This window comes from Olea europaea, chromosome 15, assembly GCF_002742605.1.
Source record: "Olea europaea var. sylvestris chromosome 15, O_europaea_v1, whole genome shotgun sequence".
Lineage (NCBI taxonomy): Eukaryota > Viridiplantae > Streptophyta > Magnoliopsida > Lamiales > Oleaceae > Olea > Olea europaea.
In genome coordinates, this window is record NC_036251.1 from 17,390,586 (window position 1) to 17,418,579 (window position 27,994).

Below are 27,994 nucleotides of genomic sequence, written 5' to 3' on the forward strand. Positions count from 1 at the left end.
GGTTGACACAAAAATGTAGATAGTTTGAGCTTCAAATGTGAAGATTGGGGCTAAAAGAAGAAAATTGTTAATAAATAATAAAATATAAATTAAATTACCAACGTAACACAGCTTGCCGCTAACGACACAGAATGTACACTCAAAACAATGTTGACATCCATGTCAAGTAAACACAATGCAAGTAGAAAATTGTGACAAATTAATCAATTTAATATATTTTTATAATCGATTTTGTGCAAATTATATATTTATCTTTGATGTGGTGTTGACATCAACTTTTACATGGGTGACGTGACTACAACATCTTGACTTCACTCACATTCACGTAGTTTTTCTCTTTAACTCTAAGAGAATGGTCTAATGATCTCATGGTAACTCAAAAATACAAGCATTTGTGGGTTCAATGCGAAAATTGTTATGGATTAACTTATAAGAAATTTTAAAATAAAAAACAAATATTTGTAAACAATGTGGATATCATTTGAAAATGACTAACTTTATGGTATACCCATGGATGGGCTAGTTCCTATTTGGAAGGTTGTAATTTCTTAACGGCTGGAGTTTGCCAAGAATTCTTATTTATTTTCTTTTGTTTTATTGTAGTAGGATAAAAAAAAATGCATCTTATTGAGAAATTAATGTCTTATTCCATAACTGTGAGGAAATGTTAGGTAGCCAAGTGTGGATTGGATAACTGTTGAAAGCATCTTAGTAAGATCGCCCCAAGATGAGTGCTCTCTCAAAATGGAATCTATTCCAAACATATATTTCATGATTTCTTATTTCGACAGGGTGCAAATATCGAAATTTGAACCAGTATTCTTAAGATCAATGAGTTGGGCTGAAAGGGGAGAAAACTCTCCATTCCTAGTTCTCTTGTAGTTGGAACCTCCGGAACCACAAGGGGCATCTTACGTTCTTGAATCAATAACCAGTTTCAACTAACCTAGTTAGGGGTGGGTGCGGGTCGGTTCGGTTCTCTTTAGAACCGAACCGAACCAAACTTTTCGGGTATCTAGTAAATGGAACCGTCGGGTCCAAATATAATTATAGAACCATTCGGGTTCGGTTCCATTCGGTTCGGTTCGGATCGGTTCGGTTCCGTTCGGTTCTGTACTATAATTAATTTTTTTAACATTTATAACAATGTTATATAAATACGACTAATGATACATTCAATAGTTTTGGAATGTCAGAGATTAGTAAACTACCTTGTTCAAATGATCGCTACGATCAAAGCTTCAGTCGAGGAAAGTCACGGCTTCGATCGGAGGTCAGAGTGTCGGCCGACGATTGTATAGGTTTTGAAATATTAGATAGGCTGCGAGAGTGAGTGCGAGAGTCGAGACAACGTTATGCACTTTATTGTAGGTGTTTAGGGTTATTTAGTGGATTTGATCTTATTTGGGTAAGAAATGAAACAATAAAATGGGTAATTGGGCCAAAAATTAAAAAATTAGTAATGAAACAAATTATTGGGCCAAAAATTTGGATTTAGAAATCATTAATTTGTTAATTTGTTTAGAAAAAGTTAAAATTAAAATAATTTGATTTACTCAATATAAAAAAAAAAAAAGATTCGGTTCTTCGGTTCTTGGTCTAGAACCGAGAACCGAACCGTACCCGTCGGTTCTCAATTCAGATACCCGTTCGGGTATTTAATTTGACAAGAATCGTCAAGTTCGGATCGGTTCGGGAGATTTGCCCAACCCTAAACCTAGCCTCTCCCACATCTGTTGCAGTTAAGGGCTCTTTTCTCGCTTTCCACATTTTCTTCCATTTTTGAAGTTTCTTTTGATTTCTTAATAAGAACGGGTGAAAATCAAAATTCTCTCTTCATATGTTTCTCAAAAAATTCAATTCGTGTGAATTCTTCTCCAAACTAATCCCTTTGCCCCTCATTCTTCGAGAATCAGAAAAATCATTTTCAAGTTTGAATTTGTTCATTTGAAATCGAACAATTGAGCACCAGTGAACAATTGAGCACCAGTGTAAGTATATTTAACTTGCATTTCCCTATTTCATTACTCTAAATCCTCATACCATTGAGGATTTTCTAGAAATAGAAATGAATTGTCAGAAATTCATTTGGAATGTTCCGAATAGAATAGAAAAAAGGAAAAGTCAGATATTATAACTACCCACACAACATGAAACATGTATGTGTTCGGGAAAGGGATCAATGAGTATTGGGTAGTTCATAGTTGTTAAACCATGCCAAATACTATACGAAATGGGTAGGGGAGGTGGTCGCAAGTCCTCGACGATCAAGTCAGTCAACTTATATGATTATATTTGGGTGTGAGACGTAAGGAGACGAGTGCCACACAAGTGTACGGTCATCGAGGATGATTAGAAAATAAAAATGAGGGGACAATATTACTTAAGAGTGTGTAAATGTTGCATTAGCCTTTTTTGCACTGAGTGCGAGTTTTTATGATAAAAAATGAGGAATGGTTACTGTTTGATGAAAAGACACCTGTTTTCACTCTGATGTGTCAAAAAATCTTCTCCTAGGTTTCACTATATCAATCATAGGTTTAGGGGCATTTAACGTTTCCAAAAAGTAATTACTTATAATCTAGGTCCGACCTCTCAAAAATAGACCGACAAGTAGACCATGAGATTTTTGTTGCAGAGATGTCACATTAATTAATAATAGGAATATCTTGTACGAAAGATCTCTTCGAAGAGATGAAGTGAAGACGCCTTCTCTCATAATAGGTTAATTGCCTCGAATTCATGTTGCAGCAGGGTATAGCACCTCACTTAGGTCACGAAGTCGGTCTCTACACAACACCTTGATTGAGGCAATGCATAACTTTGATTACATCAATGTATGACCCTAACAAGGTCAAGTGGGATAGTGACGTGGAGTGTTACTATGATTGAACTTACTAGCAGATTGTCACATGGTCATTTGAAATCTTATTAAAAGAGGCATAACATGTGCATTTTGATTTGGCTTTTCAACATTGAATACAATAAAATAATAGTATGCACCTTATTTTTATCCCTTGTTTATGCTTCATTATAAATAATTTTTGAGAAAAATTGTATTTTGTAATAGTGATTTTTTTTTGAAGAATGTGTGATTAAAAAAAAAAGAAAATTTTTAAATTTATGTGCAATATTATTTTATTGAATGAATGTATATTATTTAAAAAAAGAGAAAAAAAAAAGTATTTTGAAATTGATGGAGGCCAAAAACAGTCTTAATAATATTCTCGTTTCCTCAATAATTTGAAATATTTTCGTAATTTCTTTCGTTTTGTTAATACGTAAAGGAGGTAATTTCATTTTTGGTCACTAAACTTTTAGTAAAATCTCAATCTGATCACATAATTATAATTTGTTGCTATCAAATCACTGAAATTCGATAAAACCCTATACACGGAACCAATTTATTTCAACAAATTCTAATTTATCTGCAATCTGAAAACCCTAGCTGCTTTTCATCATTTTCCCCTTTAATCAAAGAAGAGCAAGCATAGCGTTGAGACAGAAAGCCCAAACGCTCCGCCGAAAAATGGCATCCTCCGCCGCTGCCAGGGTTACGGTATTCACCTCAACTCCTGATTACTGCTCTCGTAAGGCTCACAGAGCCTTCCACCATGTGGGCCCTGTTCCGAACATTTCCGCCCTTTTCAGGAGTCGAGGCACCAGTGGCATCGTCATCTCCACACGTTCTTCATCCTCACTTCTGACTGGTAAAACACGCCCATTACCAAATTTTCTATTGCCATTAACCTTGAGGGTAGCTCAGTTGCTCCCAATACTCACCGGAGTCCACTCAGTGCACTGAGGTGAGTATTCGGCTGTAAACTTCAGGCTGTGGGATTAATCATGGTGCGCATAGCTAGCCCTGACACCCACGGTCATTAAAAAAAAAATAAAAAAGTAAAATCCATTGCCATTAGGTTTAAGAACTTTTATAATGAAAATATTAGTTATATTTGATGAAGTTATAAAATGTGTTTATAAATGGAGGTTATCACGGAGGGTGATTTATGAGTTGTGTACTAGTTGAAAAGGTTCTGTCTTTGATGAAAAAATTTAATAGAAACTACTAGCTGTGGTGATTGTTCTGAGCTACAGTTAATGAAGTCAAGCCTGCAGGAGAGTAATGTGATGATGTGTAGGGGCAAAATGCAAATAAAGTCTCTACCTCACTGTAATAGTCTGGTAAAAATCTGATTATCATAGGTGTACCATTGGATAAGCACAAGTTTCGTTTTCAAACAAATAGTTTCTAATACACTCAAAGAACTCGTGCACACGGAGGTTCTATTGAGTATATTGATTCCACTGGGTTTTTTGCTGCTGCATAATTGAGACTGGTTGTTGGAATTAAATTGTGGAAAGAACTGACTGTAGACAGTATATAATCTTGAAGTTTTCGTTCGCCGAGTTCCAACCCTAATTGCTAAGTCTAGCTTGCAATAGTTTGTATGTGTATTTGGAGTACAAGTAATGGCACTTCATTTTCGATATATTTCATTTGAATAAAATTTTGAATACTTGATACATATTCCATATGATATACTTTTGTCTGTTTAAGGTTTAAACATTCATGTTACAAAAGAAGTAAATTGGTGTTAGGGTTTTCTTTTCTTACCCTCTTCTTCTGGAATATTCTGCAGCTGCAATGACCACGGAGGCTTCTGCAAAGGTCATTGATGGAAAATCAGTTGCCAAAGAAATTAGAGATGAAATAGATGTTGAAATATCAAGGATGAAAGACTCTATAGGTGTTGTTCCTGGATTGGCAGTCATTCTTGTTGGGGATAGGAAGGATTCTGCAACTTATGTTCGCAACAAGAAGAAATCATGTGAATCTGTTGGGATCAATTCATATGAAGTGCGTTTGCCTGAAGATTCTTCTGAACAAGAAGTGCTTGAGCATATCTCACGCTTCAATGATGATCCATCTGTACATGGCATCCTTGTCCAGTTACCTCTTCCTTCTGTAAGCCCGAGTATCATCTTTCATAGCTGAAATTTCTGTGGTGGGAAAATGTGACCAATAGATCAATAAAAGATTCATGTAGTAAGAAATATATGACATCTCTATTTAGTAAATATTCGATCGACTCCAGTTTTCTCTTATTAATCTGCCTTAATGCTTGGCTTTTGTCCTATTATAACAAATTTTACTTGAGCATTCAGAAAATGAGCATTTAAATATGTCATAAGCTAAGCAAAAACTGTCTTTTATCGGCAATATGTTTCAATATTTTGGTCACATGATTTGATTTGATGTGGGGCTATAAGTAATAGAATATTGCCCTTCAATATTGTCCTTCTTGCGCATCTTATCTCTGTGTCATTTTGTTTCTTTCTAAAATTTTAGTTATCAAATTGACTGTTTCAAACCATCTCTAGCATCAAATTTCTTTATATTCTATCAGGCAAAACTACTCTGGAATTTGTTTGCCAAATTTATTTGCGTTGATTTTCACGAGAAAAGAAACCTTTAAACTGATTATTTGGGTTCCAAATGGAGTAGAAGTGTAAATTCACCCGACGTAAAAATTTTGGGAATGAAGAGTATTTTTATGCACGACAGATTCACTAGTTTCAGTTTTCTTTTGATTTCTCACCCAGTATTCCGGTTGTTTTTATGTTGGACCAGCATATGAATGAACAGAATGTCTTAAATGCTGTTTGTATTGAAAAAGATGTCGATGGATTCCACCCACTGAATATTGGTCGTCTGGCCATGAGAGATAGAGAACCATTATTTGTTCCGTGTACACCAAAAGGATGCATAGAGTTGTTGCACAGATATGGTGTTGATATCAAGGGACAGAGGGCTGTTGTTATTGGCAGGAGTAACATCGTTGGAATGCCTGCTGCCCTGCTGTTGCAAGTAATAAGCGCATTGCCATCTTTTTAAATATCAATATTTATAGGCTCAAACATTGGGACTCTTGTACTTGCTACAATTTGACATAGTTCCATTTCAACATTTTGCATGTACTGGTAGAGGGAAGATGCTACAGTCAGTATTGTCCATTCAAGAACAAAGAATCCTGAGAAGATCACGAGAGAAGCAGATATCATTATTTCAGCAGTTGGCCAGCCAAACATGGTGAAGGGTAGCTGGATCAAGCCCGGCTCTGTAGTTATTGATGTTGGTATTAATCCTGTCGAGGTCTGATACCTTTTACTACTGAACCCCATTTTAATGTGTATTAATCATTGTTCCCCTCAATCTTTACCCCTTGAGTGCATTATTTTGTTTACCCTCTTCCACTATAGGTGAATATAACTTATATTGTCCATTACAAATTTGACAGGATGCTAAAAGCCCTCGAGGCTATCGACTAGTTGGAGATGTTTGTTATGAGGAAGCAAGCAAGATTGCTTCAGCCATCACCCCTGTTCCCGGAGGAGTGGGGCCCATGACAATAGCCATGCTTCTTTCAAATACTCTGATCTCAGCAAAGAGGATTAACAATTTCAAGTAGATCTCTTCAACCTAATAAGCCTGCCTAAGGATAAATAATATTATGATTAAACCTAATTGACATGCTGTTAAGCTTCACCTGTTTCCTCTGTTGAAAATGAGGAGCGTCTTTATAAGAGACTCAAGCGTCCAAGTTGGTTGGATTTTCGGCACGATAAATGGTTTTGACTAGTGATGGTTGTGAGATGGACCTATTGAGAATCTGCATAGGAAGCTTTGTGCTCTCACAGTAATAGTATACTGTTAGCCCAATATTTGCAGGCATCGAACATTCATTTTTATTTATTTATTTATTGTGGTGTAAATATTGAGGCTTAGTGTTCACATCCTTTATATTAATTATGTTTAGAGATTTCACATTATTCGGGAAAAAATTGGATAAACTGTTGGCACTGATTCTACATTTTGAGAAAGAAGCTCGACATCTACATGAGAGAAGCAGTAGACCTCTTTCAGGTATTCATTACGTATTCTATGTAGAGTTGACAATAATCTCACATTGGCACGAGCATTGGAAATCGCATGAAAATGTTAAGGTCAAGTTTATGAAGAGGAATAATCAAAGTTCTTATATGTTGATTTTTAGTTTTATTATTAATTGATGTGAAGTTCATCCCGAAAGAAATTTGTACATGGGCTTCGCCTTCTAAGTTGGCTCAGCTTGCGCTGTAGGCTTAGTAACGGCTTCTAGGCTCTTTAGTTAAGGTCTCTCATCTTGTTAATTATGCTGTAAAATACACATTTAGGGCCTGTTTGATAGAGCCATTTTTCATGGAACCGTTTTCCTCCCAATTTGTGGTGTTTGATTTTCAAAATTTTCCATGGAATTATTATTTCACTTCTCCCTCACGTGAAGCCATTTTCTTGGTTTTGAAGGAATTTCAGCTTCATTTGTTTTCCATTCTTTCCCTATTAAAATAACAAAAATGATTGTTATCTATCACATCAAGTCATCAAATTTGAATTTCTATCTCTTATGTGAGACTCATAACGGGTATATTTTTCATTCTTATTTTTCACAAAAATGGGAAACTACAATTCCTTGGGTTTTGGTGAGAAAATGGGTTTTTCAGTTATTTTGTTTTATTTTTGGCAATGAAAATAAATTTTATTCACACTTGTAAAAAAATCTATCCAATTAATTGACAATTTTCATAAAAACAAAGGTAAATAAACACTAAAAGATATAAAATTTCAACATTTTTTAAGTAGAAAATTATACTAATTAAACATATTTAATTGACAATTTTCAATAAAACAAGTTTTAAACAATTCAATTCCTTGAAATTTATTTTTTTTCCATCTAAATTTTATTCTAATAATCAAATGGACCCTTAGAGACAATTTAGCCATAATGATAGGAACAGTTTCTTAAAAAATTGCAATCCGACAGGTAGAATTACAATTATTTGTTTTATGGACTATTCTTCAGGGACGTCCAGGGCCCTGTTCGTTTGGCAAAAGCCTTGTTTTATTTGAGCCTTCCATACTAATCACGTTCCTGTCAAATCAAAATGTGAGTTTGACTGTTTAATAGATGAAAAATGCTTAATGTACAAGTCCCTCACATGCTGTGTGAGGGGGTGGAGGATTATTTAAAAAAATCAATTACCCCCTTATAATGTGTGTGGCCTGTACAGGCAGTCAGCATTTCTCTTAATAGATATAAATTAATTATTCTCATTCCTTATCTTGACCATTAAATCAACTTTCAACTCTTTGCATCACTCACATCTATAACACGTGTACAGAATTTATACAGACGGTGACGTGGCGCCCCTTCATTGGTGATTGCAAAAAAAAAATAAAAATGAAAATTGACCACTTAGATGCTACCAACGCAGTATTTGGAAATTTTTTGTCAAAAAATGATTTGTACGCTTGGTTTTATCCTCGATAACATAGTTATCCTTAACTCCTATCTATATTTTTAGCATTATCGATCAAACAAAGTAATACGTAATTAGAATTTATAAGTTCTTATTTTATTTGATTATCTCATTTATAAAGTTGATGGGGGCATCAAAAGACAGTTTCACACATGAAGGATTATTATATTTGCTCTACAATTTTTATTATTAGCCATGCCACATTTTAATTACACATGAAGTCTAACTCTTTGCTTATTGTAATACTTGTATTCCTAACTTTGTTTCAACGCATTCTTATTCCCAACATTTCATTAAATAAAGATTTTCATCCAAGAAGCCTGTGTGTAAAACAACTTAAGGTTTGTTTGATACCCATTTTTGAGTTAATAAAATTTAGAATAATGAATTTTTTTTGGAGAATTATAGTTAAAAAGTAAGAAAAATTTTAGATTTACGTATAAAAATATTTTATTAGAAGAATGTGATTGAAAATGAGTTTGAAAAACTAGTGTTTAACGAATATGAATCAAATAGGAGCTTACTTGTGCATTGTACTTTCAAAAAAAAAAAAAGGAAGGAAGGAAATTCAAATCACACAAATAGGATATTGTAATGGAAACTATCATTAAGGACGAGATGTGCAAATTAATTAAAGGTTGAAAATAAGAATTAAGTGAAAAAAGTTAATGGCACAAGTGTTATAATGATCAAGGTAGACACCTTAAAGTACAATTAAAATATTAAAATTACTCAATTTCTTGAATTAATAAGTAAATCTACGATCGGGATGAGGACATAAGGGTCTATGATAATCAATAATTCACTTCTTTTTCAGTTAGACCTTGTTCTACCCTCTTCAAGGGTTATTACTTCTTTAGTAGTTTAACACATGTATTTTTTCACTTGATTTTCTCATTTTGCTACTAAGCCTATAGAGTATTAAAAATTCATTTTTAATTGTTGTTCTCTTCTCAAGGCCACATTCTTATGCATCAAATGTTTGTACAACTTTACGAATTCGGTCGGCTAAAGAGAGTTCTTCCATAAATTGCTTTGAATGATTAAATCAATCAAAGAATAAGATTAATTCAATAATTGTATCTACATCAATCCGTATCACATCCATTCAAATTTCATTCATTTAAGAAGTATCCTCAAAGATAACTTTCATTATTATTATTTTTGGGAAATTAGAATATATAGCCATAATTTAAAGTGCATTTTGACTAAAAAAAAAAAAAAAAGGAGAAGCCATTTTTGAAAAACTTTGCAAATATAGCCATCTTTTAGGTAAATGGACCAAAATACACTTGCGTTTAAGAAAACCCTAAGATCCGCCATTGCCCACCCTTTACCCAGAATTTCTGTTGCTTCGCCATTTGGATATATTATAGAGACTAGATTGGAATAAATTAAAAAATTTTATTTTATGCTTTTGCCTTATAGTGAAAACAATCATTTTTCTAAATTCTAATGCCCACATTTTTTTTCGTCCACTCAATCACTCAAATTAGTTAAACGAGCAAGAGATGCATGAGAAACTATCAAATTCTTTTGTTTTTCCTCCTATCAATTGTCAATTGGATACTATAAGTGGTTCTTTTGGAAATTACTAAGGCCCTTCTTATTCCACATTTTCTCTATAGACACGAGGAAAATCGAAATCCAATAATCTCATTGGAAATCGAACAAAAAAGGTTTATCCACACGCTAATTATAGCACGTGAACGTTTTCTGAAAATGTCAAGTTTTGAGAACTGCGTGACTACATATTTTTACAACATTTTTTGAGGACGAGGCATACTTTTCCCAGCATAGCAATAAAAGTTCAGTCCACTCTAGACCCCTCCCTCCCAGTTTTGAGGCCAGAAATTAAAACCTCTAAAAGGTAAGGATAATTCAATTTGTACAGAATTTTTTACCCACCTACTTGACATATGCAGTGTCAGCATATGATTGGGCTGCAAAAACTGACTATTTTTTAAACAGTCCAATGACTGTTCTGTCAAGGAAGTGGACAAAATATTCTGTACACCGAGCATGATCTAATAGGTAAAACAACATAGAGCAACATGGACACAGACATGTTTAATAGAGTAAATCGTACAATAGAAAAATAACAACAAATCGGATAAAATCAACTATCTAGGTTTTCCTACTGAATGCTTGTAACATAGGAGTTAGAGAGAGAGAGAGAGAGAGAGAGAGAGATCCTCAGACCTACATTAATTGTCTTGTATGTACAAACGGTAAGTCTACAATTGCTTCTTTCATCTCCTATCTCGGACTAGGTAACCAAGGGGTGCCATTGGGGTACAGCCAACTTCTTTTAACTGAATGCAGGAGAGGCCTGGGACTTCTCCATAAGAAACTCAATTTTCTAGTCAGAAGAAAGAAAATCATGTGATGAACTCAAAGGCAATTAAACAAGTTAAACAATTATGGATTTCGTAAACATAATGACGCAGAGCATTTTGGCTAACTTTTTGACTCGAACAAGTTAGAATAAGCAACCTCCTCACTCTTCCCTTTACTTTTTTCTTATACGTTAAAAAGGTCACTTATTTTGAAGGTAACTTACTATAAACTTAAACAACCTCCTCACTCCAATTTTAACCATACAAAAATTAATTTAAACTTTAAAACATATTTACTTAAAAGTTACCATTTAAACATTACCAAACACGCCCTACATCTACTTAATAAATAAGCCATTCAATGGGTATCTCGAGAACTCACCTTCACTGACTTGTTAACTTCTTCAAGTTTGTGAAGCATCAAATCCGAGGGTACAATGCCTCTGTTGTCCACCAAAGAATGGGGAGGAGAATTCATTGTCTGCATAACAGATAGAAGTAAAGTGAACAGATCAGAAACACTTCTTACACCAAAAAGAAAAGAAAAGATATGATGCAAGATGATTTTTGTGTTCTTCAATCACAAACCAACATATGCATACAAGTTGAAGAATGTTTTTCAACCAATCCCCTGAAAACATAGAGCACAGATTACGTGTCAAATTAGCATACTTTTGTAAAGAACAAAAAGATGGGCAAGACAACTGTAAGAATGATCATATTCCTCCATCCTCATACTAGATAATCAGATAGCATATTTCCTATGCTCTTTGGTTAAGACCATGGACATGTGGAACTGAGCAAGTTACAGAGCTGATAAGTGATAACCGAAAACTCCCTAGAAATAACAAAGGTACCCTTCCCCCTACACACGCCCCCCAAAAAAATATCGTCTGCACTTCTCTTAATTATATCATTGAACTATACGAAGGGCACTGTGTGATCACTATACAAGCAAAAAGAGATGATCCACTGACTGAAACCCCTGGCTCTCGAAGAATGAAGTACCTATTATGGCAAATTATATCTTCTAAATGACATTAATCTTGAAGTCAAGAAAATGAATTATCGATCTTCAAGATCCTGTCATGAGATTCTGGAAACACAGGAACGCAAACTTTTGTAACTGATTTTGTTGATCGATAATACAGTGAAGGGAACATTCTTCAGATATATAGCACAATATAAAACTGTTTCCATTCTTCATAATTTGTTTTCAATAGAGCACGATGTACTTCTTAGAATTACTATGAGAACTGAAAAAGAAAAAAATCACTGAAAGCAACTTGAGCAAGGGTACAGTTCAACATTAATCTGGTAAGAGTAACCCAAATAACAGGGCAATTGGTACAATCATGAATAACCAATGTACGCCAAACTTCACTTAAGTGAGCAAGAGCTCCATATCCAACATAAAATGTGTGAATTTTTCAGTTCAATGTTCTTGGAAAGGGTTGGCAGGAGAAGAAAATAAATTACAGAATTTGTGGTATAAAACCATGCAGATTATGATGTTGAAAATTTAGAAGGAATGACCATAGAGGTCTACAGATGGCTATTTTATCAATCCTGCCAGGTCTTCAAACCCCATTCAGGACCATATTTCATGATAGAGAAAAATGGCGAGACAGGTAAGTGGGTTTCAATAATTTTTGCACCCAAGGGTTCAGGAGCACTATTACATGCTTGTCCAAACAAGAAGTTTGTTAGGCATCTGAGATTTGCTTTCTGTTTTCTTCTTTGATATATAGCGGTGAAGAATAATTCACAATGACCGATCATAGGGACTCTATAGGTACTAGACTTGAAAATGTCCATTATAAAACAGGCATCTTGAAGCAAGTATTGCGTTTCGACTAGCCATTTATCAGATATCCAGCTCTAAACAAGGTCAAAAATCTACTTTTTAATATTTACCTTCCAGCCTGTAGATGGAGATCTCAAAACAGCTGGACCCAAGGTTAGAGAATCCATACGAACCAAGCATCCCATATCCAAAATTTGAGAATTAAGATTCCAACTATTGCCAACATTTTGTATGGCCTTTGAAGCCTCTGTTACGACAACCTGCATATCATCAAAATTCTTTAAGCATTACACTTGGTGTTATCAAATGGCAAAAGATAGATCACTGGTATGTTTAGTGTAATTCATTACTTCTGATGATATTGCCAAAAGATACATGATAAAGTTGGAATCATGTTAAGAACTACCTTCCTCAGAAGTGCAGGGTTATAAACCCCTTGAACCCGCAATTCATCAACTGGTGCAGCTTTACCATGTGCTATACTTTCAATTCTAAAGGTATGAATTCCATACAATGACTGCAAGAAACCTGCACATAAATAAAGGTATGTGACTCCATATGTTCGTTTTGAGAGGAAAGGAGAAAAAAAAAAAAAGTGGCAAATGAGTACAAGGAAACAAGATATACCTATTTAATTAGACCAAATTCACAACAAAGTACTCACACTTCCAGTGCACACGTAAGTTGTACAAAAAGGGGCATGACAAGGGTGTGCACATCTGTTCTGGAAATGTACATGTGCACTAATAGTTTATTTCATTTTTCTGAAACTTGAGAATTTAAGATCTAATCTAGCTCACAGTCAAATATGCTCAAAATGCAGGTTTTCCACTTGAAGACTTAACTAACTCTCCTGATGTTTTATCTTCTCTCTGCACAAAACCAAAGCACCCATGCAAAATCTAGGAAATTGCTTGTACCTGTTATTCACTAGATAAAAGGATCCAATTTCCACATGATTCCACAGAGGGGAAAAAAAACTTAATTGAAGAAAAGGAGTAACTTTACAGGGGTTTGTTGCGAACAATTACAATATCATCACATTATGCTTCTAAAAATTTGCAGTCTGCTATTCGAATGCATGAGTCTATTTCATTAATGAGAGGAAAACCTGCATTAGATTGGTATGGATGCATTGTATATGTGGGAGCTAACGAATCATGCTAATCTGTCACAGATGTCTAAAGGCCTTACTGATCATGGCAACAATATCACCTCACGTCTAATTTTTTGTAGAGCAAAATATTGCAGTTGGGTAATGTCTAATTATTAGAAAGGTGGAATAAAGTTGAAAACCTTGTATCGCTTCAATTATCACAGTTGGTCATTCCTCATCAGGAAATGACAAGACAAGGAAATTGAGTCGCGTGGATATTTCAAACGAAGCCATTTAGGACATAAGAATAAAATAATGGTAAAACTCATTGGTTAAAAGAGAACCATGAAAGTTATACTACCTTGTTCAATAATAATATCGATAACCAATGATAGAGGTACATGCTTTTCAATTTTCCTTTCTCCACAAAAGGGTATAAATGAAGGCCTTGACACCTAGAAATGAAGAAAGCTGTCATACTTTAGCTCCAGATTATTAATTTCACTCTTGAAGGTGAAGTTAACAATGTAAAATCGATTCATTAGAAGATGAAGAACCTTGTAAACTATTTCTTTCGATGTAACATAGAGCTCGCGTGATGCTATATCCTTCTTAATCACCCATCTTCTAAAAGGCAAATAAAGCAACATGATGATCCCAATCCCCCATGCTAAGACAAGCAGTAGAGATATTGAGACCCATATTATTGTATCGTACTGTATATTCTTTGATGCTAGTTCTTCAAATGAAGCCGTGTATAGAATTTGTGAAGGAATATCAGCTTCTTCATCTCCATCCAGCTCAGACACAGGGTCAGAGAGCAACAAATCTTTTGCTGACTCAAGCTTTGGTAGACCCTCAGCATGCCCCATCAGCATCTTTCAATCTCAAATCTAATGATGAATTACCGAGTTCAACTGGAAAACAAAGTACTTCTAAAAGAAGGAAAAACAAGAAAGAAATGTCTTATCAGTAAAACAACTATAAAAAATCCACATACGTGAATTTTCATTTCAATTTAAAATATGTAAAATAAAAGAAAACGCTTTATTCAATCAATTTCAAAAATGTATAACAAATTTTTCATTATTGCATCATACACAAATCTGTTATTACACTTAACTAATTCAAAATCACCATATACAGAAGGAACTAAAGTGCTAATAGAAATCATATATGATAAACAAAACATAAATCAAGCTTTAATACAAAAAGAATCCATTTATGAATAAATCGTTAAAGAAAACACATAATTCAAGCCTTGCACTCAATTGCACACTTAACACATTGCCAAAACACATTAAATCATTTAATCGTAAGGAAGTTTTAGCAACAAAACTCTGAACGACAGCTAATGGTAACATGATATACGAACTTCCGTTCATCCTATAATAAACAAATAACACAAAAACAATACAACAATATAACGAAAATTAACTGCTAAAACAAAAAAAAAATTCAAGCTTTAAATTTTCACCCACGCTCAACTGCACACTTAATACCTTGTTAAGAACGAGTATATATCAGCACAAATAATTATTTAATCGAGAGGAAGGTTTTAGCAAGAGAACACAAACATGATATAATTGTTGTATGAAAATTAAATTCAGCCTACAATAAACAGAGAACACAAAAGTAACGCGACAGTACAACAGAAAATTTTATTCATAATTCTCAAACGATTTACATGTTTGGCGCAGCTGAATAAAAAAAGAAAAAGAAAATTATAGATAACTATGAATTTACATTTCAAAAATATTATAGACAACTATGAATTTACATTTCATTCCTCGGATTTTTTCCAGCTACGAAGTAGAGATCAAGACAACCGAAAATGTAAAATTTAAATATAGATATAAGTTCATTTTTCACCTGATTTTCCCCCGAATAAATTGAAACGCAAACTTACTGTTTCTCGTTAATCGACGAAGGTGAATTTTTTTCTCGTTCTGGAGAAGTTTCACTTTCTATATTTCTCTCGGTTGTACGTGGACCGCGCAAATGGCCCACCAAACATTCAGATTACCCGTTTAATAAATTGGGCGAACCCGATTTGGCAAACAAGGTTAAGAAAGGGATTGCATCTAAGGGTCTGTTTCATTGCGAAGATAAAATTTGGGTGAAAATAAAATGAATTTCAGGAAATTGAATTATCTAGAAATTATTTTCCTGGGAATTGTAAATTATTGTGTTTGATTGATATAATTTTCCACGTGGAAAATGTTGAAGTAAAAGTGTTTTTTGGTATTCGTTTGACTTTATTTTACATGAAAATTGTCAATTTAAGGGATATTCACTTCTACCATTGTTCCTAGAATTTGTTTCCATTGCAAAAAAAAAATCAAAAAATCATCTATATTTTAGTGTTCGTTTGGCTTTGTTTTACATGAAAATTGTCAATTTCAGGTATATCATCTTTTACAATTGTTCCTAAAATTTGTTCTCAATACCAACAATTAAAAAAAAAAGCAAAAAAAGAAAAAAGTGGAAAACCAAAAACCACCAATCCCTTAGGAAAATAAAAGGTGGAAAATCACGCTTTACGGTGTTGTACCTAAAATTACATGAAAAATGAATTCCCTGGAAAATTTTGTCAATCAAATAGGCCAAAAGTGAAAGTTGGAATTTGAATTCCAAGTTTCATGGAAAATTTGGCGAATCAAACGGAGCCTAAGTGAATTATTTGGAAAATAAGGTTTATAAAATAGAATATTATTTCACGAGTAAGAGTTAGAAATAATTCAGTTGCTTATATGAATGTACGCAAGATTTTATTATATTTTTACTCTATTAAGGATGTAACAAGTTGATCCACTATTTTGATTTATAAATATATTTAGAGTCTGTTTGAGAGTGATTTTGAATATTGATTTTTTGACTATTAGGAGAAAAGTGAGGTTCACCTGTAAGAGAAGAAGTCAAATATGACGGTTGGATTAATAAAATAACGGTCAAAAAAATCAATTTTTTTTTGGGGGGGGGGGGGGGGGGGGATCACTCCCAGACTCTTAATAAAATTGATGTATATGAGAAGCTGTTTATATGAAAATGTTAAATGATAAATTTTATTTATTTATTTGGGTTAATGAGAATGTCTGACTTTAACATGTAAGAGTGCCTCGTGTGTGACACAATGTAAATCTTGCCAAACACAATCCTTGACCACATACTCATGCCTTATGACAAGTAGTTTTTGATAGTCGAAAGATGGTGGATTCAACAAGTCGAAAACAGACATTTAACCTACAAACATATGATTTCCATTCCTATTCCAGTGCTAAATCTTTGTGCTATTCAAGATTTCTGCACCTCATATGGTTATTCAGCCCTGTTTGTCTTCCGTTGAAATGGGTGTTTTGGAAAAAAAAATGATTTTGAAATAGTGATTTTTTTTTTTAAATGTGTGATTAAAAAATAAGAATAAGTTTGTAAGAAACATTCAAAATATTTTATTGAGAAAATTCATGATTGAAAATGAGTTTGAGAGAAAAAAGAGTTTTTATACAGAATGATTCTACTTGTACATAAGGAGTTATAGAAAATTTCTTATTTGATTGAGAAATTTTGATCAAATCATGTCTCACCACATCATCCACATGTATACCAACCTGTAAGTTGTGATGTACTATTTTTTCTATGATAATAACTAACTCATGTTGTATATGAGCAGCTCCTTAACATCCAGTATACTTATAATAAGTGAAATGGATAAACTAAAACATAATATTTATCTATTTCACTTAATACTTAAAAATTGAATAGTATGAAAATGCATTCATTTCCTCAGCATTGATATGATGATAATGTCGTCAGACTGAAACAAGGAATTTAACCAAATAATGGCTAGATTAGATTAGTAACAAGTAAACCTTTTGATGTAGTACAACCATTTTATATAATGGTAGACGAAAAGGGGCTCCATGTCCATGAATAAACATCTACACCTTAATCTTTATGAAGAAAATGTATCTAATAATTCATTGTCTAAACACAGAAGTAATGTTTGAGCAAATGCCCAGCAAAATCTCTAGTTATAAGACTAAAATTTTCCACGCTTAATTTGGCTGTTAAGAAAGTAATTCAATCTTGAACAGGTGTCTTTACCTCAAGAGGGATATATTAAATCAAGTCATTCAGTGCAGGGCCGGTTCCGTGATTTTCAGGGCCTAAGGCGAACTTCGTAAATTAGGCCCCCAAAGTCAACATTAATACAAAATTTAACTGTGTATTATGCAACCAATTGTTAACTTAAAACTAAATAATAAAACAACAAACAAAACATATTATAAAAAATTTTATATTATAAAATGACAAAACCAACAATATTTCAAAAAATCAGTTAAACAATCTCAATCATAACAGATAATTACAAAATATCTCAATCATCTCACAATTAAAGTTTCAATATAGTTATCACGTGCGCATGTGCAATTGATCGTATAATAACCAATCATATAAGCCACCAGGTCGCAATTGATCCTACGATAACCAATCACTACCTAGGGGAGTGGTTGTCGTCGCCATCGTCGGTCCGGTTGGAGCATAGAGGCGAGATGTGACTGTGATGTCGAGCTCCGACATCAAATTGTTGAATTTGGAAGTTGAAACACACAAAAATTATTTTCACTAATTTTTGACAAACACGCCTTACTAAAAATAATTTCACTCTAGGCAAAACTACAAAACAAAACTTAAATGATAAATGATAAATCATAACTCAAAAATAATTTATCATAAAACATATTCACAATTCTCATTTCTCAATCATAACTCTTAAAACATAAATCATAATTCATAACTCATAATCATAATATAAATAAGAAATAAAAAATGAATTATGTGTTGATCAGTTAATGTGAAGTGTGAACAAAGATCACAAAAGTAACTAAGAACACAGAACAAAAATCGAAAAAAAAGAAAGAAAAGAGAGGCGCCTACGGACACAGTTAGAGTCGTAGATCGGAAATTGGAATTTGGAAAGGTTAAGGTTGGCGTTGGCATCGGTGTCGACGGTGACTCATCTCTCATCGGCAGAAGCAACGACCAGCAAGTCTGAGTCGTCAGCAGGCAAATCATCGACAGCAAGGAGAAGAACTGAAAGGTTTGCTACGATTTGTCACCATTTGGATTTGGTGTGGCTGTGTCATGTGTGAGTAATGGGTATATATCCATGGATTGGGTCTAATATTTGACAAAAAGAAAAAAAAAAGAAAAAAAAGAGAGGCCCAACTCATCAGCCCAAACAAAAAGGCCTAAACTTAAAAATGAAAAAAAGACCCAATTTCAAAATTTCATCATCTTCCTCCCCTCTTCCTCTAGCTTTGTAGCTAGAAATGACGCTCGCGGTTAGTGAAGGAAAAAAATTGTGGATCCGTCCCATATATCTCCATGCAAGAGGAGAGGCGAGCTGGAGACTGTAGTCGGTGGAGAGATTTCAATTTTCTCATTTAATTGCGCAAAAAAAAAAAAAAAAGCCAAAGTGAGGCCCCCTTCCAGCTTTGGCCCTGAGGCGCAGGCCTCATCTGCCTCGCCTCAAGACCAGCTCTGATTCAGTGGAAGATGCCACCAGTAGAACAAAAATAGGATTCTTCAATTGTCATCTAGTTATTTATTGTGTTTTGCATCATTAAATTCCAAGTGTAATGCGTGCCAAGCTACAAACTCAAAAATGCTATGGGTTCATTTGGGAGTGATTTTTCACCTCCAAAAAATTGATTTTTTTTAATCGTTATTTTTACTATTTGAGCAGTAAAGTTTGACTTTTCCTTTGACAGGTGGTCCATACTTTTCTCCTAACGATTAAAAAATCAATTTTCAAAATCGCTTCCAAACGAGACCTATGTATACCCTTCCGACTCATGACACAACCTACATTGGGTGGGGGATGCCCAAACCCCATGTGAGAGCGTGTCATCCAGAGTGCCAACAATACCGATTCTGTAATTTTCGGGCCCTAAATCAAATTTCATAAACTGGATCCAAAAATTTTAGTATGCGTGTAAAGTCTTAAGTGTATTATAGAATCAATAATTAACTTGTCAATTTAAACCTTAATAATAAAATAACAAATAAAACGTATTATACAAAAGATTATATTATAACCAAATAACAAAGTCGATAATGTTTCAAACGATCAGCTAAATATTATTCATCTTGTGATTTTAGATGCAAAAATATTAATCAAATTTGAATAATCTACCTGTTCAACAATCTCTTTCTCAATTGATAACATAGTCAATCCATTCAATATTTTATGTGATATAGTTAATCGAAGATAAGGTATGGTTAACAAAATTTTGTAAGTACTACAAGCATTTGGAATGTCTTCAAATATTGTTGCATTTTAATTGTTCTCATTGCTTTACTTGATATATAGCACATCGAGACATGTGACGCAAAATATAAATCATCTCCATTAATATCAATATTCTAAAAAGCTCATCTAGGCACCGCCTAGGCTCGAAGCTCAAGCAAAATATCTCGCTTCGTGCCTAAACGCTTTTTTTTTTCTTCTAATTCCTAAATGGTTGAATTTTTCCTTAATTTCTTTCGTCTTCCGTAGACGCGCTTTATTGATTTTTTTTAAAAAAAAGTCTATTTTTGACTTTAGCTTATTACTTTTTTTTTTTTTTTTAAAAAAAAGTCTATTTTTGAATTTAGCTTATTTCTTTTTTTTTTTTTTTTAACAAAAAACTTTTCATTTAACTTTAATTCAAGTTTTTAAAAGATTTTATCTGTACAAAGTAAAAAATGACTTTATCTAAATAGTTAAATAAGATTTAAATTATGATATTATCTATATTATGTAATTATGATCTTGAACTCATTTTATTACAAATTACAAAAACATGTATGAAATTCTTATAAATTTATTAAGTAGTACTTATCTAGTTGAAAATTGAAACTTTGAAGAAATTCTAATTTTTACATTTCAAAAATTTGAAAATTGTATAATTGACTAATGATAGAAATGATTAAGTAAATATTATATTTTATAATTTTAGATATTTAATATTTAATTATTAAATAATTTTAAAATTTATTAAAATTTTAAAATAATATTATAAATAAGAAAACGTTTTTTTTTTTACACCTAAACCTCGTCTAAACTCGCTTAAGCTCTTAAGGCTTTTGAAGCTTGGACTCCACGCTTAGCCACACTTTATGTTTTTTAGAACATTGAAATATTCGAATGTCCATTATGTTTCAAATATTTTTCAATATTCATATAAAAGGTTTTAACAAATTGAAAAAGCTGTACTCCTTAACTTTTTCAAATTTAGTAAAAATGTAGATATTTCTTCATAATGTTTAAATTGTTCAAATCGAATCTTAAAGAAGATAAAACTTGATTAAATATAAGTATTCAACTATAAAAGATTTTTCGACCAATTGATTTACCTCATCACTACTACTTTTATCAAATTGTTTATTTCTTCAAATTATACATTGTTCTAAGAGTACAATTCCAATTCCCATTTTACTTGCCTTTTGGACAATTTATTAATGACAATAAAAAATTCAATTTCTCTACGATCTTCGAGAAATGAAACAAATCATTGTAAAAGATCGATAGCACTATCAATATCCATGTTTTCGATTTGAACAAATTTATTCATAATATTAACTACATGCAACAACATGTACTAAATTACTATGCCAAGCAAGAATTCAAAATTCTAGAGTTCATATGTCTATGAGAACTCGATTTCATATTTTGTTTTAGAATCTTCATTAGTTTCTGCCAAATCAAGTAAATTGTCTCATATTTTAAACAAATAAATCGAATGTTATCTATATGATGAACAAATTGAGCAGAATTAAGAAATCACTGCAACATGAGTTTGAGAAATCGTAAGTCACTTGTCCCGTTGTGCTAAATTTGAAATGGGCATAATTTAGAAATAAAATTCCCACTAATGAAAAAACATTATTGGTCCCCATTTATAAATGTAATGGAATGGGAATAATTATCAAATTTTTAATAAAAAAATTGTAATGAACCTAATTTACCAAAAAGAAAAGAAGAAGAAGAATGGAAGATTCTAAAATTTGAGGCTCCCTCTAATGTTAGGCCTGAGGTGTGGGCCTCACTCGTCTCTATACAAAACAAGCCTTTGGTGTCAACCTGAATTTATACATAGAACGATTGAAACAAAATTCCTTAAGTACAAGGATTTCAGGAAGTTCTCATTTTGGTGTTAGCTATAGAAAGAGCATAATGAAATGCGAATTTTCACCATCCATATCCAGAATCGAGAAAGTTCGCATATAGTCTTAATTTCGTGAACTATAAAATCTTGAAAAATTCGCTAAAGCTGTAGGTTAGTGAGCTGAGCTCAAGCACCGAATGTCAGGAATGATATGTTCGGCTCTAAAGGTCAAGTTAGTTGCCATTCCTCTATGCAAATTCAAGGAAGGTTTAGTAATATGAGTGATTTGCACTTACCCGTAATCGAATGAATGGAGGGGTTATAGACACTGGTGCAAATCCTACTTAGCATGTGCTCCCTCGATTTTTATTAGGCGTATGGCCTACTGAAATGGGTGACACACTAACATCGAGCAATTTACCTTCGTGGGTCATATTGCATTCTATTTAGTTTAGCCGAGCTCTTTCGTCCAACTTCAAGAAGAAAGTTGTCTTCATAAGCTCCGCCATCCTCCACACATACTAGGGCTTTCTTTGTAACTTTCAAAACTAAAAGAGACAACAAAGGAATAGACAAGTTTCCAAACATATTGGATCAAATCCAAAATCCCAATCACAATGTAAACACAAATATTTGTAGCCATATAATCTTGTAAAAAAACAGTTCATAATCGAGAAATACTAATGCATAAACATAAATAGAAAATTACTCCATGGCTGATTGTTTCCATCCACCAAAGGTCTCCTCTTCAGAAAATCCCCTGTCTCTGCTTTGCTGCCAATAAGAAATATTTTCTAAGTCAGAGCCCTTTTTTTATGCTATTCGCCCTTGTCGTAAAAAGTATGCTTTGGAATTTATGTATATGAATAATCTGAACTAAATAAAGAATAATTAGAGTATTATGTACGTCTAGTACAATCCTTTGTAAGAACTACCCGTAATTACAAACCTGCAAAATAGATTGTTTATCATAAAGAGGAGCTTTCTTATTCGGGAGCAGCTAAATTTGAAGATTTACTTATAAGAATGTGGGGATTAGACCTAACTAGTTATCTTTGTGTAAAAGCATTTTAATTTCACATGACATGACCTAACCCGTACTCTTTATAATCTTTTATGGAAGGCGTGAATCAGGCTGAAAACCTTTGGTGAGGCACAATATGAGCCACCCCGAGGCCCAGTCTCCAAAATATACAAGGTCGGGCCCAGCCTGGGAAGGCCACCATGATACAACTTGTTTGTTTAATTCTTTTTGATTAAAATTTTCTATAGAAAAATGGTTTAGCATTGGCTGCCTCATAGGCTTGGAGAGCCAGACCCAGCCCCCTGCTCTAGACGAGCCTGCCCTTTTTGTCATCTCTAGGTTCTGTTAGCAGCAAGAAACAATGAGAAGCAAATTATCAGAGTAGGGCTGTAATAACCTGGTGGGGATTAAACACGAGACCAACTTTAATCTCTCCACAGTAGTTCTCATTCTTGACAACATTGTACGTAGTTGGCGGAATGTTACCTTCAGCCAATACCGGTCCTAAAGGAATCCTACATAATCAAGGAAAGAAAATTACTTTAAGCTTGAATGTCAAACGTTTATAAAAGCAGTCTTCCAAACTGAAAATTCTCAAAATTGTAGTAAAGTCAAGTAAACAGCAAAACCAACAAAAATTACGAATATACTAAAACATAATTTGACATTTTTATGCATAAACAAGAAAGGATTACTCACGTTGCTTCTCCAACAAAGTCATCTCCACTGAGATTATCTTTATCCATTAATTTGATTTTCAATTCCACAACACCATCAGAGACGGTGAACAGGAAGGTTTCATTCCATTCAGGGTTAGTTCCTTTACCTGCTTATAGACAAATTGAAGACTTAACTAGTAGGAAACAAATTCACTCAATTACACAGAACAAAATATTTTCGTAAAACGTTATTCTCAATCCTCGTGATAATTTAAACATTGAAATTTGCAGCAGGAAAGAGGAAATTAAGTGCAAGTTTTTAACTTTATTAGTATCTTGGTATATAATTGACATGTACGTCAAATTAAAATGCACCTGATGCAACACTACTTTTCTTCTCCTGCGTCCAGCAAGTGAGGACCGCATAAGGGTCCATGTTAGCTGCCAAGAGGAAGAGCAAACTCCTTATGTATCATTCTTCATCTGGCATATCAACATCTTTAAAACATACAAGGAGCAGAACTTCAAAACAACACATTGAAATATCATTCCTTGCCCTGTTACACATATCTTTTGTGAATGCAGATTCATGGCTTTACTTTGGACGCAACTCCTAATAAACCTATTGGATTAACATGTAATTGTGGAAGCCGACCAAAAAAACAAAAAAATAACGATAATAAAGAAGTATAACACCAATTTTTCCTTGCAATAACTAAAAATATGTGTGAATATGAGGAATAGCAATTTTTAGAGAACACAGATGGGATATCGTTCTTTACTAGCCTAGGGTCTAAGAAATTTAAAGAACAACACTCCTACTAAGATGACATGTCCGTGTTGGACACTGAACTACTCAGACACTCCAAGACATATATTCGACACTCTATATCACTCTCACTTTTGTATATACGGTTAAGGGGCACACTCTCTTAACTTTGTTCATATTCTTTACTATCCTAACACCAATGAACATCTCTATACATCAAGGAGAAGCACAAGTTCCATTTCATAACTTTTTGAATAATAAATTAACAAATAAAATACATTTTAAGTCAAAAGTTATCATAATATATCAAATAGACACTCAAAAGGTCTGATTCATTTAATAAAACAAAAAAATATAGATTAATAAACCAATGAATAATTTTTAGAGTTATGCAACAGTAATAGGTTCAATGACAGATTTTAAAAATAGGGGACACGACGCAACATTATTGGACAGTTTAAAGAAACCAATATAGGTGTTGACAACTCAGCATCTATCAATGCCCCTGTTTACTTCCGTGTTTGAGTAGCATTGTTGTAATTTTTATGAATTTACATTGTTCATGTCCTTCTTTCTAATAAATCATGCGTTGGCGTGTCCTTGTCGTGTCCTTGTTTCTTAGATCACAAGTATAGGGAAACTTAAACATCATACATAATGTCAAATAAGGACTAAGGAGCCATGGTTTTTATGGCAGTCCTAAGAAGCCATTGTTTTATTAATCAGCGTAATATGCTAATGGGTTTTACACACACACACACACACACACACACACACATATATGTTCTGTTTTTTTTCTTAGTTTTCGTTTGTTAATGGTGATATCACCCAACAAGAAATATGCCAATTTCTAATGACCGATCTGATCTCTCAGGTGGAGGTATCCATTAATGACAAGACAGATGAATATATCATAGCATGCGATCAAACAAAAACAATCCCAGGAAAATCATGATTGCCCATTCTCAAGATTCTCTCAGATCCAATAATAAATTTGCAAAAACCAAATGCATTTTGAAAGAATAGCAAAGCTGATCCACTAAACACGAAATCTGAAACAGAAAATATAAAAATCAGACCTAAATCGCATTTTAAACACGACCCGACCACGTTAAACAGAATTAGCATATTGTTAGTCAATCGAAAAATCACACGCACAAGCACTAACAAAATAAATTGAAAATGGGGTTTTGATTAAACAAACATACATAGAAAATCTGTGTTCTCGAGGCCTTTGGCGCTGACAAGAAGAACCTCAAGCGTTCCGAGCGGCATCTTTTGATCAACAAACGTAGAGAGATTCAGAAATCAGATTATTTGCAATGACTGGTGTGAATAGATGTTCCCAAGAATTTAGTTATATACACCCACGGATTCTTAAAAGGAAGTTTTTAGTGCATATTTATGAAATTTTATAATTGCTTATAAGCAATATGGTGTTAAAAAGTGGGTAATCTACTATACCATATTCAAGACGTCATGATTTGAATGATTTAACATTTGAGTACTTTGATTTTAGCAGTTTAGCATTGCGATTTAAATGAATAGATCGTGTCATGAGTACCGTGTGCACAAATAAAGTGTAGTGAATTGATCATTGAAGTGTCGTGTGCAGATGTCAAGTAAATTGTTTGGTTACAAATTCAAAATGTCTTAATTTGAGCCTGTGTGATTCTCATTGATAGGGGAAAAAAAGGAGATTTGAATAGTATTTTTAGGAAAATGTGTGGTTGAAAAGTATAGAAATTTTTTTGATAGATGCATATAATATTTTATTGTGTAAATTTGGACCCGACGATTCCATTTATTAAATACCTAAAAATTTCGAATTCGATTCAATTTTAATTAGAATCGAACAAATCAGACCATGTCCAACCCTATTTTGAAGCTATGCATAAAACCTCTACCATGTATTTGTTTAATTATATGAACTAACACAAAAACAAATACACGACTATAATGCATGTGTAAACAAAATTAAAAAAAATTCACATGTTATCAAATTAATTTCGGTACACGTGATTATATTTATAATTTTTTTAACTTAAAAAAAAAAGCTTTTGCTTAATGTCTCATAAACTAGAGAGTAAAAGAAAAAAAAAAGTGAAAAGTTAATTGATTTATTTGACTTTTATTGAGGACCATAGTCCATATTTATAAAAAAAAAAAAATTAGAGATATAATGACAATAATTAATTACTATGATTACATAGACATAATTCTCATTCATTAATAAATATATTATTTACAACAATTTCAATATAATCAACAAGGATTTTGGAATAATTCCTCCAAATATACAACACAATTATCACATATTACGTGAGGATCATGAGTAGATCTTATTTTATTTTATTTTAGTTTTTAAATATGAATTCTATAACTATTACAATTGTGTTAGTGTTGGAATTATCTCATCCTTTTGTACTGGGGTTACGCGTGAAAATTTCACTTATTTATAGTAACCCAAATTCCTTACCCCTAAATTTCAATCTTCAGAATCCAGTTTCCACGGCCGAGAAAACCCAATTCGAAGCTTGAAAAAGTGCCTTCAGCAACCCCCGTGTTTTTCTTGCTGTTGGATAAATTCATCTTTCCGCGTGAGTTCATCTTTAGTTGATTAATACTTTTTCAGTGTATTTTATTATGCAATTCTTTTTTTACCGTGTTTGAGAGGTTCGTGAATCGTATTCTTTCTGTTTCTTTCATCCCGTTTTCTTTTAATTTTTCTTAACCGCGTCTTCTAAACGATGTTTACTGGGTGATTCTGGGTGTTCGTTAAAAGATGTTTTGTTTCTGTCACTTGATTAACCTTTTCCAAAAAGATCTTTTGCTTTTCTCTCTAAAGTAGGGCGTGGAATAGGTTTTCGTGAACAGGTTTTATTTTTCTGTTTGTTTATTGACCTGAAACTTTTCTGTAGGTTACAATAATGTCGTTTCTAAGGAAAATTATCCTTAGAAGAGCCCACAAGAAGCGAGGACGAAAGTAAGTTCTATTTTTCTATCTATTACTGACCTGTTTCTGAGCCCATTTCATTCAGACTTGTGTTTGCTACCAGGAACTTGAAAAGAAAATCTGTGCTTCTTGAAGGGAACGAGGATTATAACAGGCCCGCAAGAGCCGAGAGTATATACACTACGCAGGTACACACTCATTATGGTTTGACAATGTTCAGCAAAACCCTTTAATCAATATGGTTGCACCTAATCTGTTCCACCTGCGAGAACCCAATTGTAGCACTGTAACCTGTGTTCAGCGAACTTGATGGTCACTTTTTGTTGCCAAACATGAGAGATGAAAGTTTATGGTGGTTCTGTCGCATTATAATGGGATTTTTATTTTTATTTTATCTGTTTCTAATATCCTTCCAAGGGTAAATTTGATATAGTTTGATAAGGCAGAGGAACGAGCGATATTTTGATGCGGTAAAATGGATACATGGATTGTATCAGGGACGGAGCCAGACATTTTCTACTGTGGGGTCAAAAATTAAGTATGCTCGAATGGCGCTCCAAGAGCGGTAGGCTTTAGTCATTGGCCCTCGAGTGTCTTCTTCTAGCCTTGTCTAATGTCCCAAGTTTCTATCATGTCAAAGCATACTTGAGTTTTCGAAACACTAAAAATGAATAAAATACGCAAAAATATAAGTCGGCGAATAAACTAGAACAAGAAATTTTTGAAAAAAAGGGGGGAGATCACCTGACCCCATGTGGGTCCGTCCATGAATTGTATATCCTGAGAACTTATTATGGATTCATTATATTGTAGATTTATTTGTCTGATGC

General features: G+C 33.3%; 3 protein-coding genes and 1 long non-coding RNA gene across 7 annotated transcripts; 2 read left to right on the plus strand and 2 right to left on the minus strand.

Annotated features, from left to right (window-relative positions):
• The first annotated feature begins 3,407 nt into the window (after positions 1-3,407).
• On the plus strand, positions 3,408-7,045 carry LOC111410328 (bifunctional protein FolD 4, chloroplastic). 2 transcript variants are annotated; one of them, XM_023040597.1, is made up of 5 exons: positions 3,408-3,710; positions 4,644-4,969; positions 5,636-5,872; positions 5,990-6,157; positions 6,303-7,045. In XM_023040597.1, the coding sequence occupies exons 1-5, from the start codon at positions 3,530-3,532 to the stop codon at positions 6,471-6,473; spliced, it is 1,083 nt and encodes a 360-aa protein (XP_022896365.1). In that variant the 5' UTR covers positions 3,408-3,529; the 3' UTR covers positions 6,474-7,045. The 2 variants fall into 2 exon arrangements, with proteins under 2 accessions (XP_022896365.1, XP_022896366.1); XM_023040598.1 differs by lacking the exon at positions 3,408-3,710 and adding an exon at positions 3,717-3,806.
• Positions 7,046-10,406: 3,361 nt separating this feature from the next.
• LOC111410329 lies at positions 10,407-15,623 on the minus strand. Of its 3 annotated transcripts, none has more exons than XM_023040599.1 (7): positions 15,476-15,609; positions 14,161-14,538; positions 13,965-14,058; positions 12,914-13,035; positions 12,618-12,767; positions 11,083-11,181; positions 10,407-10,723 (listed from the first exon to the last, which is right to left on the minus strand). In XM_023040599.1, exons 2-7 carry the CDS (start codon positions 14,479-14,481, stop codon positions 10,673-10,675), a joined length of 837 nt encoding a protein of 278 aa, XP_022896367.1. In that variant the 5' UTR covers positions 14,482-14,538; positions 15,476-15,609; the 3' UTR covers positions 10,407-10,672. The 3 variants fall into 3 exon arrangements, with proteins under 3 accessions (XP_022896367.1, XP_022896368.1, XP_022896369.1); XM_023040600.1 differs by having other exon boundaries at positions 10,532-10,723; positions 15,513-15,623; XM_023040601.1 differs by lacking the exon at positions 15,476-15,609 and adding an exon at positions 15,384-15,440 and having other exon boundaries at positions 10,532-10,723.
• Positions 15,624-22,322: 6,699 nt separating this feature from the next.
• Positions 22,323-25,720, minus strand: LOC111410330 (elicitor-responsive protein 3). The gene is made up of 5 exons (XM_023040602.1): positions 25,417-25,720; positions 23,815-23,880; positions 23,480-23,606; positions 23,178-23,295; positions 22,323-22,530 (listed from the first exon to the last, which is right to left on the minus strand). Exons 1-5 carry the CDS (start codon positions 25,481-25,483, stop codon positions 22,462-22,464), a joined length of 447 nt encoding a protein of 148 aa, XP_022896370.1. The 5' UTR covers positions 25,484-25,720; the 3' UTR covers positions 22,323-22,461.
• Positions 25,721-26,592: 872 nt separating this feature from the next.
• Positions 26,593-27,971, plus strand: LOC111410331. Its single transcript, XR_002705655.1, has 3 exons — positions 26,593-26,808; positions 27,130-27,194; positions 27,268-27,971. It is a non-coding gene; the product is annotated as an uncharacterized LOC111410331 (long non-coding RNA).
• The last annotated feature ends 23 nt before the right edge of the window (positions 27,972-27,994 follow it).